Source organism: Rhinolophus ferrumequinum, chromosome 23, assembly GCF_004115265.2.
Source record: "Rhinolophus ferrumequinum isolate MPI-CBG mRhiFer1 chromosome 23, mRhiFer1_v1.p, whole genome shotgun sequence".
Classification (NCBI taxonomy): Eukaryota; Metazoa; Chordata; class Mammalia; order Chiroptera; family Rhinolophidae; genus Rhinolophus; species Rhinolophus ferrumequinum.
The window spans coordinates 21,620,243-21,633,145 of NC_046306.1; the positions used below are offsets into that span (position 1 = coordinate 21,620,243).

A 12,903-nucleotide genomic window follows, 5' to 3' on the forward strand; every position below is an offset into this window, starting at 1 on the left:
GATGGACCTCCAGAGCCAGCTGATTGTCATCCTTTCAGGGGACAACACTTCGGAGCAGTGGTTCTCACCCAGCGTGATTCTAGCCCCGAGGAGACATTTGGCAATGTCTGGAGAGTTTAGGTTGTCACAGCTGGGCTGAGGATGCTGCTAAACATCCTCAAATGCACAGGACAGGCTCCCCCAACAAAGTTATTTGGCCCACAAGGTCAGAAGTGCTGGGGTTAAGAAGCCCGACCACAGAGTTCTTAAAGCTCTTGTCCCTCCCTGTCCTATTGGATAGTCCCAACAACGCTGAGGCAGGCCCTCTTGTTTCTTTCCAGAGGAGGACCTGAGGCTCAGGGAACTGCCCAGGGCCAGAGCTGGAGGGTGAAACAGCTGTGCCTGGGTCCCAGGCTGTCAGACTCCCAGCCGAGGTTCTTTGCTCTGGGGACGGCTTGTGCACTGACGCTAACTCCAAGGAGGTGCTCTGCCCTTGGGGTTCCAGGCAAGGACAAGTAGGAGAGGCAGGTGCATCACTGCACAGTGTCACACAACCCTTCTGAGGGCGATGGAACCTCAGAGTAGCGGGGTTTTGGAATCATGGAATTTGAGATTCCATGGGGATCTTGGAATCACGGACTCTTGGGATCACAGACACTCCCAACCTTTTATAACTCACCCGCTTGAGTCTCACCTTAGTCCTGGGGTCCCAGCCATGCCTTGTACACCCCCAGTGATGGGGAACTCCCTCTCATTCGAAGTACTCCACCTGCTTACCCCCTTTGCCTTACGGTGCTGAGGCCTGGTGACCAAGACTTACTTTCTTTGATGACTTCTGAGCTGAGGCTGAGAACCGCAGGGGGGCTGAGGGTGGCTCTGACCAAGGTGGCTGCCAGCAAACCACAGAGGAGAGTGAAGGTCCTTGAGCCGGCCATCTTCCTAGGGCTCAGTGAGCAGCAGGTGGCAGGTGTCTGAACCTGGGGTGAACACAAAAGGCCCTGTGAGCCAGGCAGAGGCCAAGGGCAGGCCCACCATACCTGGTGACTTGGGGCGTGGAGTCCAGGAGAGGCTGCTGAGTGAAGTGGTTAAGAGAGTGGGCTCTGGAGCCTGACTGTTTGCGTCTGTGTTCTGCCTCTGCTGCCAGGTGCTAGTTGTATGTCCTAGACAATCAATTTAATCTCTGTGCCTCAGTTTACTCACCTGGCAACTGGGTACAATGAAGTAGGGCTCTGCTTCATAGCGTTTGGCACTTAAAATCCTCGATGGCCCAACCTCAGCCAACTCCACCTCCTGCTTATTCCCCTTTTGCTCTATAGTTCCAGTCATTCCAAGCTGCTAGAAGGTCCCAGAACATATCCTGTTCTCTCTTGTGTGCACCTTTGCCCTTGATCTTCCTTCTTCCTGTAAGCTCCTTTCTTAGCTCCCTGCTGAACTCCTATTCATCCTTTAGAACTTTGCTCACATGTCCCTTTCCTCCGTAAAGATTTCCCTCTCCTGTAGTGAGCGACCTTGGACCACACTTGGAGAAATATTGCCCTAGGGTTCCTGTGTGCCCAGGACAGGAAGTTTGAAGGTAGAAAGCACATGAGAATTCAGGTAAGACTCAAAGTGGCAGGAAAGCTGTTTGCTTAATCTGCAATTCTAAGGGGCCTGAGGAAGTAATTGGTGGCTGCTTGGAATCAGGAAGAGAAAGGCAGAGAGTGAGGGAGAGGCCTGTGGGTCTCTTGGGAGAGGAGCTGGGGGTATTCTGGCCCTTTCGCTGCACTGTCTTCTTCATGGAGTAGCTATAACTTGGTCCTGAGCTCCCCAGCTTGCGCTCGGGCTCAGCCTCCAACCCTCTATGGAAGCTTCTGCCTCCTGTGGACTGTCCTGCTTGGAGGGAAGGAAGATGCTGACCCAGAGACCCAGGCCCTTGCTTGGCTCAGCATGTGGGTTTCTTGTTGCCAAAGACAAATGTGGCATCTGGATGACATGTGTCTTCTGTGAACTGGAACAGTGTGAGCTATTAGAGACACTTGTAATAATGAGTCAACGTCTACCTCCCTGAACAGGCCATGAGCTCTGGGAGGGAGCGTTGGTTCTACCCGCTCCCCGTCATGTCCGCAGTACCCAGCATAGTGCCTGAGACACAGTGGGCATCTAATAAGTAACTTGTTGCTGAATGAATAAATGGCCTCAAGGAGTCACAGAAGAATGGGGAACCCAAGCCTACTTAACTGACAAGGTGTAAGCCATGGGGACCCCTGTTGAGTCACAGGACCCCCATTCCTGTGTGTCAGGAGGCCTGGGGGTGGAGGAGAGATATCATGGGCCTCAGAATCAGACAGACCCAAGTTGGAGGACTGCCTCTACCACTTGCTGTGTGATCTTGGGCAAGTGACTTACCCTCTCTGAGCCTTAGTTTTCTCATCTGTAAAATAAGGGGTAATAATAATACTTACATCACAGGTTTGTTGGGAGGATTAAATGAGACAATCCATTTGGGGTCTGGCATGCCATAAGAGCTCAATGAATATTAGCTGTTAGTATGATTATGACAGTTATTATTACTAATACTGGGGTCAGAAAGAATCACCTTGCAGTCAAAGCCAGAAGACAGAGATGACACCCTGCATTCTGCTCTTTTGCCCAGTGAGCCCCCCAAACCCCTCTCTAATCTTTTTCGTTCAAGCACTGTGACCCTGTTTTCTTTCCACTCTCTTTGCACTCTATTCTCCTCTGCTCAGAGGTGCTCAGGGAACCAAGAGGATGATTTCCATTCCTGTGGAAAAGTATCTCCTCTCCAAATCCCAGCACCGTACACACACCCCTCGCATTGTATCTTGCCAACTGGCCTTTGCTTATGCTCTTCCCTTCCCATGGGATGCCTTCTCTCCTCCTTTATCCAGCCTACTTCTACTCGCCTTCTCAACTGACATGTCACCTCTTTCAGGAAGCCTTCCCTGACTGCCCTCCACCACCATGTTCCTGGGCTTTCCTTAGGCACAGCACTTACCACACTGGCCCATATTGGGAGTTCCCTGAGGGCCAAGACTGTCTGATACTTCTTGTCCCCAGAATCACCCCAGCGCAGAGCTGAGCACAGAGGAATTGGTGTGTGCAGAGTAGGTTTTAGTCATCAGGATGAAGTCAAGGTAAAGACTCAGCCAAAGACTCAGCCAGTCTGACTCCTTATCACCGCTCTTTGGTCTTCTGGGTAACGGACCCGGGCAGCTCTCTATCCCCTGGTCCTGACCCTCAGACCCTTAGCTCAGGGCCAAGCCTACCCTCTGCTCCTGACATGACCCCAGCAGGTGTCTCCAATTCAGAACCTTCCTGGTGCCCTAGGCTTTCAGCCCCTTCCCTACACCTTTACCTGGACACGCCACAGTCCTCAGCCTACTTCTCTCCTCACCTGGGCAGTGGGTCTGGAAGTCCTTATATCCTGCACACTCTGGGCTAGGCAGTCAACCTTTGCATTTGAGCCAAGGCCTCAGACCGGGCCAAGGTCTCCAAGGAAAATATTTGTGGCTTCTGTTGAACCACATCCTTGCCCAGAGGCGGCCTCAGGACTCTAGCTTCCTGAGGTTTGGAGAAAGGAGGTCGTAGACTGGCATGAAGGGTGGGCGGGGTGCTGGGGCATGTGGCGGGCAGCTGGACCAGACATGTGTTGGCCTGTGCAGGGGGCTCCCTGCCCCCTGGGCAGTCCTTTCTGTAGGGACAAGGATGAAAACAGTAGCTGTGACGATGTATGAAGCACCTATGACGTGGCTGCTGCCTCCCCAGGCTTTACATCGGTTGTCAGTGGAGTCTCAATCCCACCAGGGTCACCATTATTAGCCTGACTTGACCCCAGAGGAACCAGACACACACAGTCAGCAAATAGCAGAGCCATTTGAGTCAGGCTCTGACTTCAAAGCCCATCTAGGGATGTCTCCACCGCCTGCTGGACACGGGAGTATCCTGGGGACAGACTGGGTTCGAGTCCCGGCTCCACTGTTTCCACGCCGTGTGACGAGGCACATTCCTTCAACTGTCCCAGTCTTGGTTTTACATCTATGAAATGGGAATAACTCCGGCACTTACGACCTAGGCTGATGACAGGAACACCGTGAATGTGAGTTGGAGCACAGGTCCTTGTACAGAGTCAGTGCTCAGTAAACGCCAGAGGTTGTTGCTTTGTTATAAGTGCTCATAATAGGGTGAGCCTCTGTAGAGAAGTTATTATCATAGTTTAATTCAGATAATAAACTTGGGGGAAGGAAGTTCTAGCCTTGCCCCCATCCCTTATTCCTAAATGCACCCAAGGATTTAGGAATACACATCTCCGTTAATTAATTCACTCAAGAAAATAGACTTGAATCCCATTTTTGCTACATCTTCGCTGTGGGCCCTGGGCAAGGTATGTAAGCTTTGAGCCTCAATGTCCTCATCTGTAAAATGGGGTTAAGAGTATCACCTCCCTCACAGGTTGCTGAGAGCCTGAACTAAGGTACATGCTCACACAGCACTTAGCACGTGCTTTTATTCCTTTCTTCTGCAGTGGTTAGCGCCCATTTCGCCTTGCCTGTCTGTGCCTTCCAGAATCTCAGCGAATATCTGTAGAGTGAATGAAGAATGAGGCCTGACTATGAACCAAAAGGACAAATGAACAGCCCTTCAGGAACACCATCATCCATCGCCCAGGCACAGGCAGTGACTCACTTAACCTGCACAGTCACCCAGAGCGGGGGGTCAGCAGCCCTGACCCAGAGGAACCTGAGGGCCTCTGAGGCTCAGAGAGGTGAGTGGCTTGCTCCAGGTCCCACAGCCAGGAGTGCCAGAGCTGGGACTTGAACTCAGTCATTTAGTCCCGACCACCCGTTCTTCACTACCGTGCTCTGCTCTCCCAGGGACTCCAGCAGGGTGGGAGGCAAACATGGCCTTTTGGCATACTCTGGGGGAACATCCTTGCTGCCCGACTTCAGTCTAGAAGCCAGGTTGTGATTCAGAGCTGGGAGGGCCACTGCTGAACCTGTGTCCATGTGCAGGGGGACAAGAGAGGGGCAGAGAGCGCCCTGGAGCCATACAGTGTATGACTGGGTCCTGGCTGGTCTCCCCTTTCCGGAGTTTCGCAGGGGAATAAGGAAAGAGTGTTTGCCATTCTGCCATGTTCGCATGCGCTGAAGTCCCTGAACTCCTAAGGGTGAGGCCTCCTGGGAAGGACCCTGCCCATCCCTTGGGCACATCTCCAGAGAGGCAAATGTCCCCTCCTGGGCTTCCCGTCCTGGGCTTCTCAGCTGGCCACGCCTGCTGCCCAGGGACAATGCCTCTCTGTGGGAGGCCTGAGCCCAGTGCCAGCGCTTGGGTCACATCAGCTGCTGCATCCTGCCTCTCAGCCCCTGCACTCACTGGGGTCAGCAAGCACGACTGTGCTTCTATAGGTATGGCACATCATGGAACCCACGGGTCACCACAGCCCTGCCCTCAATGTGCTCAGCCACCCCTCAGATTCCCCAGGGCCTCTTTGTCCTGGCCTCACTCCTCCCCAGCTCCCGGGCCTTTGATTGTGCTGTGTCCTCTTCCTGGAGTGCCTTGTCCACCCCCTGGCAACTCTGCCTTGCCCTGTGTGGGCAACAGAGCAGGGAAAGCCTCTGGAGTCCGACACACATAGCTCAATCACTGCTCCTGGGCTGGTCAGCTGTGCTGTGCGGCTGGGAAAACGGCTTCTTCCCTCTGAGCATGTTTCCTCAATTGTAAAATGGGACTGTTTTGAGGGTCACATAAGACAATGTGAAATGCTTAGAACATCTAAGATAAGAATTCAGTAAATGGTAAATATTGTTATTATTATTGTTGTTGTTGTTATTATTATTATTATTGAGATATTAACATCACTGAGCTTCAAGGCACAATTCAGAAGGCAGGATCTGCATAAAGCTGCCTGACCACTGCCCCATCTGGACCTGATATCCTCTTGCCCTCCTGGGAGCCCCAAAGAACTAACTACTTACTCTTTTGGAGCTTGGATCCCCCTCTGCCTTGAGGGATGTCCATTTTATCCATCCATCCATCCATCCATCCATCCATCCATCCATCCATCCATCCATTATTCATTATCTCATCCCAGTCTCCTCTCCAGTTTCCCTCTTTCCACCCTTAGTCCCCACTACCAAAATCCAATTTCCACCCAACAGTCTTAGTTAACTTTTAAAAACATTACTCAGACCTTGTCACCCTCCTGCATATTAAAACCCTCTAAAAGCTTCTGCCGCACTTGCATAAAAATCCAAGCTCTACAAGGTCCCCACATGGTTGGCTGCTGCCCACCTCTCAGCACGTCATCTCTCATCACTTTACCCCTCTCTCCATTCATACCTCAGGGCCTTTGCATGTGCTGAGCCTTCTCCTAAGTGCGCTCTTCTGCCAGCCCTTCCTCCAACTGGTTCTTTCTCATTCACCAAGTCTGTTACCGTGTCCCTTCCTTGGAAAAGCCTTTCCTGGCTACCCTTTCTGAAGTAAGGCTCTTCTTCCTCTTTTCTCTGCCCACTGATGGGTGTCCTCACTAGCCCTTACTCAAATCTGAAAACTCAAGTGTCATCTGAGGCACCACAATTCCACAGATGCTATATATCAAGGAGAGTGGTCAGACCATAGTGCAAGCAGGTGGCCACGAACTGGCTGCAAAGCTCTTGGGTCCCTCATGTGAGGGTCCTGACCCAGCTTGAGGTGATAAAACGGTCAAGAGGGCAAAGGAGGAAGATCTGTGAAGATATTTCTTAGGAGAGCTATGGTCCCTCCTCTGACTCTTCCAGTGAGGAGAGCAGGGGTGTCTGCCCCTAGTGCATGCTTAGACGGAGGGAGCTATCCAGGGACCATTTAGGGGCATGAGGGGTCTGTTCCCTGGCGTTAGGACATGAAATGTATTGGATTCTCTCTTGCCTGAGAGAAATAAACTGATGAGCTGAAGTCATGGTGGGGAAAGTGGCTTCTGTGAGTGGAAAATTATTGCTCTCTGCTCCCTCTGGATGGGGCCAAAGCTTGCGTGTGTGTTTCCAAGGGCTGGTGTGGACCCTACAGGAGAGAGAGCTGGTCGGGGCTGGTTTAAGTCCTTCCCAATATCATCTCCTGAGCAGATGAGGAAAGGGGTTGGGGGTGGCCGGCAGGAGGTCAGCTGGAAAAGCGCTGTCCTTATCAGTGGTTACAGCCTGAGAGGCCGGGCAGAGGGGTTTGAAAATACTCCCATGAAGGTGTTCACGAGATTCAGCTCTAAACATTTTTGGGTCCCTAAGAGTAGGGAGCTAGTTATCAATCAGGGGAAACTTCCCCTGCACTCTTTCCTCTCCTTCCTGCCAGAGAGAAAGGAAAACAGTGTGTGTGTGTGTGTGTGTGTGTGTGTGTGTGTGTGTGAGAGAGAGAGAGAGAGAGAGAGAGAGAGAGAGAGAGAGAGAGAGTGAGCGAGAGAGAGAGAGAGAGAGAGAGAGAGAGAGAGAGAGAGAGAGAGGCTCCTCTCTCCTGCCTCATAGAAGCCTCAGTTAGGGGTTGGGGGAGAGCGTTTGATGTCCACTTAAAGCTGGACACTCTGACACAGCGAAGTGGCAGAGTGAGAAGGCCATTTCTAGTCTATAGATCACCAAACTGAGGCCCAGGTTGGAGAAAATAGAGGTGTTATCACCCCTGTTTTTCACATAAGGAAGATTCTTGGAGAAGGGAAGTGACTTGCCCAAGGTCCCACAGGCCTAAAATGTGGAGTCAGGATTTGGATCCAGTTCTGGCTGACTCTGGAGCCTGTGCTCTGCCCTCCATCCCAGCCCGCCCCATCGCCTCCAGCTGGGACTAAGGGCATCCACTTCTGGGAAGTCTGTGCTGCCGCAGAAAGACAGAAAGCATCTCTGAGGACACGATAGGGTTGGACGAATGGAAATCAGGAGGACTTGTGGACTGTCACTGACTCAGAAGGCAAGAAGGAAGCCACCTTGAGGAATTCACTTGAGTGGGCTCAAATCCACAATTTACAAAGTCTCTTAGTTGGCATCAAAGGTGCCACAGAATGGCAGAAATACTGCACCTCTTGTGCCAATTCTCGTTGCCTGGTACTGGCTGTTGGACAAGTCTTCAGGGTCTGGACTCTGCAGAGGAGACTGTGATGATTGACTAGCAATGTCTGCCACGAGCAGTACAGATGCCACATCCTTGCTGCAACCGCCTGCCTGCATGTTGAAGATTTTGCATTCCCTTGCAAAGTATCAAAGAGGTAACAGAATGGGGGAGAAAATCTCTAGACAACGCGGAGTTTGCTAGTGCCTTTGGCAAGTCAGTTCTTATCTCTGGGCCTCAGTGGGATGAGGGTGTGAACTGTGAGAGGAGGGTGTGGGTCAGGTTGGCTCCGATAACCTTTGCTTAGAGTAAAGGGGACTCGGTAAATGGGTGTGAGGAATGGCCTGTTCCCAGGGACAAATTTGTTTTAGGAAGACTCAGACCCATTGACCCAGGGTCTGTGTAGTTTCTGTGGGAGGGAATTGCCCAGTGGTGCAGGCAAAATGATCATTACAGCATTAGGTACAATAACCATAAAGTAGGACCAGCTTAAATGTCCAGCAACAGGGGATTTATTAAATAAATTGTAGGCCACCCAACAACCATCACAAAACAATATAGAGTAACGTATTGAAGGGTCTTAGCAAATGAAAAAAGAAAACATTTTCTGTTTTTTATTATATGAAAATAGAAAAATTTTATTATATGAAAGAAATATTTTTTTCATAGCGAAAAAATACTGGAAGGAAATGTACCAAAACAATGCTTATTTCTTGGTGATGTCATCACAGGTGCCTCGTACCATCTTCTTTGTATTTTTATAATTAAAAAAATTTTTACACTGAATGCATTTTTTTGATCAGCAAACAACCCCACAAACTAACTTGAAAATGAATAAATAAAGGTTGGAAAGAGGACAAAGGAGTGGAAGAAGCCCCATTTCTTTCCCAGAGCCAACCCACAGACTCAGGATTCCAGAAAAACTCTGAGATGACGTGGCTAATAGCTGCAACAAAAGCCCAGTCACACTAGTCCCGGAACCACCAGGAAAGAAAGATCAAAATCAGAACTGGATACTCAGGGACATAATCCCTCTTTTGTAGCACAGGAATAAATACGATTCAGTGCAAACACACCCTGGCTATACTAGACTCCTAGTTCTTCCCCGCCCTTGTAGGGCTCACAGTCAAGGGGTGGGGGCTTGTCACATGGGGACAGAAAGGTCAGGCGTTGAGTCATGATCAGGTTCAATGTAGGCAGAAGGCTAAGCGCTGTAATTCCCATGAATTTGGACAACATGTGACCTGGTGGAGGTCAGCTGGCCATTCGTAAGTGCCCTAAGAAAGGGAAACCCAGACAGAGTGATACGTGCTCCCCATTCTTTTTAGTCACTCAAGATTGGGAGGACAGACACAGGCCAGTTGAACAGTCAGCTAATGGACCCAGTTCTGAGTGCCTTGGACATAACAGGGAGCAAACAAACCACCTCCTGCCCTCCCCAGGCTCACATTCTCCTGGGGAGACAGAGGGTGAACCAGAAATGAACAAAAAAATGTGAAAACACAGGAGGTCACAATTGTGTCAGTTGAGGGGACACAGAACAAAAATAAAATAACATGTATGGAAGGCTGGAGCTCTACCATCACCGCATTATGAGGGTTTAAGCAGCTTTAGCCCCCTGGGAACTGGATGCCCTCCCCAATATCCATACACACACACACACACACACACACACACACACACACACACTGTGTAAAATCCTTCTTGTTCAACTTTCACATTTAATGTGTTTGACTTTGGGAGTACAACTTAGGGGACTAATTATATATAGAAAAGGAGGGGCTGCCTAAAGTAAAGAATAGGAACAGTGCTACCATTTCTGAGTGCTCAGTACCTGCGTGCCAGGTTAAGCCCAGCCCGCAAGTTCACTTCTATTACCCACATTGTACAGATAAGGAAATGGAGGTGCAGAAAGGCCATATGACCTGCTCAAGGCCACACAGCCACCTGGACAAGAAGCCAGGATTGGAACTCTGGTCCGTCTGACTCTGGAACTTGTGATCTGAATCTTTCAGCCATCGTCTCCCAAACACCTGTTGTCTGTGTATGGCCTTCACCTACTGGCCACATCTTCCTGCACATTTTGCAACATCTGCCAACCCTGGGGGATTGCTGCTTATTCACCAGGCATTTTGGTAAACAGAATCATGTTTAAAAGCCCAGATATAGTTCGTTTTCTGTTTCTCACAGGAAAATGTATAACCCTACCAAAAGTGAAAAAGCCACATTGCTTCCCATGAATAGGCAGTGACAACACAGCTCTGGTGATGACAATAATGTCTATAATTCAGCCTAAGAAGCGTTCACACACCCTTTCCTTGCATTAACCCATCTAAATTCACACTGGTGCCTGACGTGAGCACTGTTTTACTCTCATTTCACAGATGAGGTTTGGATGAGCCCCCTTCGGAGAGGTGAAATACTTTTTTTAGTGTCACAGTGAAAACAAACAGAAACATGTTGTTGAGCTCTGGCTAGCCATATTGCCTGCGCGAGGTGCCTGGAGAGAACAGCCAATGGTTGGAGAGGTGTTGAAGACATACTAGCATGCCACCCAGCCTTTCATATTGGGAGGATTGAGGAAGAATAGGAAGCCAATCACTTCTCACTCCTGCCAGTGGTGGGAGGCAGCCCTGCTTCTGGAAAACTCTGCACCAAGTTATCGATCATGCATCAAAAAATGTTTTAGAGCTCTTCTGAGTGTGTGCGAGCCAGATTACAAATCTCTTACCTTGTGGGCAGCTGTGTCCAGTGGCACCAGTAAGGCTCTGAAATCCGAACGAGTGAGTTCTTGAAACTCTGCACCTTATCTGGACTCACGACCTCCCTGGATGATGAACGTCTCGCTCTTTACTTATTGGACTTCCTGGGGGCTGGGAGGGTAGGAGGGGGAGCCCATCGGGCACCTCCCTTGAAGTTACCCACACGGAATTAGGTTTCTGTGCTAACATTTACTTACTTAGTCAGACAGGCATCCAGGAGAGAGAAAGGTAATCGGTGGCAAACCAGGAGATGCATCTGAACGTGGGGGCACCTCAGGAGCTATTATGTCTTCCTTTGAGTTGGACAGGGACATTCGGGACTCCCCTCCGCCATCCCACTCTGCTTCTCTGTACTTTCAGTGTCTGCTGATCCTGAGAGAGGCCTCCTTGCACAGACAGCCTGACTTCTAGCCTCTTTCCACTCATTCTTCACCTCCCCCTCACCTTTTACCTCTGCCACAATCATCCGGCCCTCAAGGAGCCACACAGAGACAAAAGAAGCAGAAAAACATTCAGCACAGTGGGACTATCAATTTTGATAGGATCATTCGCATTGCAGGCAGATGCAGCACTGATCTTTAGCCAGAGAAACTCTCTGGAACCATAAAAATGATCCTGGGGGACTGTCCAGCCTATAGGCTTCAATGGAAAACATATCAATATATGAGGTGTGATCAAACAATATGGTGAATGTTTTAAATAAAAAAAATATTACCGTAAAAGACACATTGCCATTAACCCCACTCAGAATACTCTCCCTGGCTTTGAATACACATCCCATTGTTCTTGCCACTTTCTAAATCAGTTCTGGAAGGCCTCTTTGTGAGTGTCTCTAGTGCGCTGTTGTGGCGCCTCAATGTCCTGAATCGATTCAAAAACATTTACCTTTCATGGTCAATTTTGACTTGGGGAAGAGTCAGAAGTCATCACACGATGCCAGATCCAGTGAAATAGGTGGATGAGGACACACTGTAATGTTTTGACAAAAAATTTTGATATGCCCAAAATGATGTGTGACAGGGAGCATTGTCACAATGGAGGATGATTTATGGCATACTTTAAAACTCACACTCTTCAAGGTAGCTCACACCGACTGACTGCAATGAACAAGTTGAAACTTGTCACACACCATTACTAAGTTTCGATGTGCCACCTTCCCTATTGAAGATCCCTGCCTTTTTGTTGGATGGCACTCCGCAAGCAGCATTCACCGTAATTTGTGATCGCAACAAAAAGGCTCTGTGTCACACATCGCTTCTGGTACATGGTAATTTCTGTCAAATAAAAACACTATGGTGTGTCTTCAAACCACCTTATTCACCAGATCTGGCACCATGCGACTTCTTTCTTTACCTGAAGATAAAGGAAATATTGAAAGGAAGACATTTTGTTGACATTCAGGACATCAAGGGTAATACAATGACAGCTCTGACGGCCATTCCGAAAAAGAGTTCCCAAATTGCTTTTGAAGGGTGGACTAGGCAGTGCAAGCTTCCCCAAGGGGAAGTACTTCGAAGGTGACCCCTAGTGATATTCAGCAAGGAGGTATGTAGCAGTTTTTCTAGGATGAGTCGGCAAAAGTAATTGTCAGACCCTCATAAGCCTTTATGATAGACTCTGGAAAGAAGGGAACTAAACTGATAATTCAGAGAAAAGGGGACTCCACCCATCTCCTAATCCACTTATAACCAGGAATGACTGAGGCTGAGGTAATTGAAAGAAAAGAAAAAAAAAAAAGACACTTTTAAAATCAAGCTGCTAATTCTCAAACCAGGCCCCCCACTCCTTGTTCCAGCCTCTTTGAAATTGTAGGGCAATTTTAAGATCTTAGGACCTCTCTGCAATTGTTAATAATTCTGTTTATATGTATATGGTCTCTGATACCTGTTGCTTGTCTGTGTTTTATATAATAGTGCTTTTTGCCTCTGGATGGTATTACCAGATTACATTTGATTGGCTTAAGAAAAAAGATTTAAAAGATTAAGTGCTTATATAAATATAAATAATAAAAATGAGCTAAATATTTTTCAGGATTATGTGAGCTAAGAAAATATTTGATACTAAGGCTGGTTTAAATTTTGGTTAAATAGATATATTTTTAAGGTTA

The 12,903-nt window shown here is 48.8% G+C and overlaps 1 protein-coding gene across 2 annotated transcripts in view; it reads right to left on the bottom strand.

Moving 5' to 3' along the window:
- The window catches only part of BPIFB1 (BPI fold containing family B member 1), a 30,489-nt gene extending 19,588 nt beyond the window's left edge, over positions 1-10,901 (bottom strand). Inside the window, exons 1-2 of one of the 2 annotated variants that reach the window (XM_033095037.1) lie at positions 10,766-10,901; positions 800-956 (exon numbers count right to left, since the gene is read on the bottom strand). In XM_033095037.1, coding sequence (XP_032950928.1) covers positions 800-914 — 115 coding nt within the window. In that variant the 5' untranslated portion in view covers positions 915-956; positions 10,766-10,901. Of the gene's footprint in view, positions 1-799; positions 957-3,334; positions 3,379-10,765 lie in introns of those variants that run through there. The other variant, XM_033095035.1, reaches the window with a different exon arrangement.
- Positions 10,902-12,903: the final 2,002 nt, after the last annotated feature.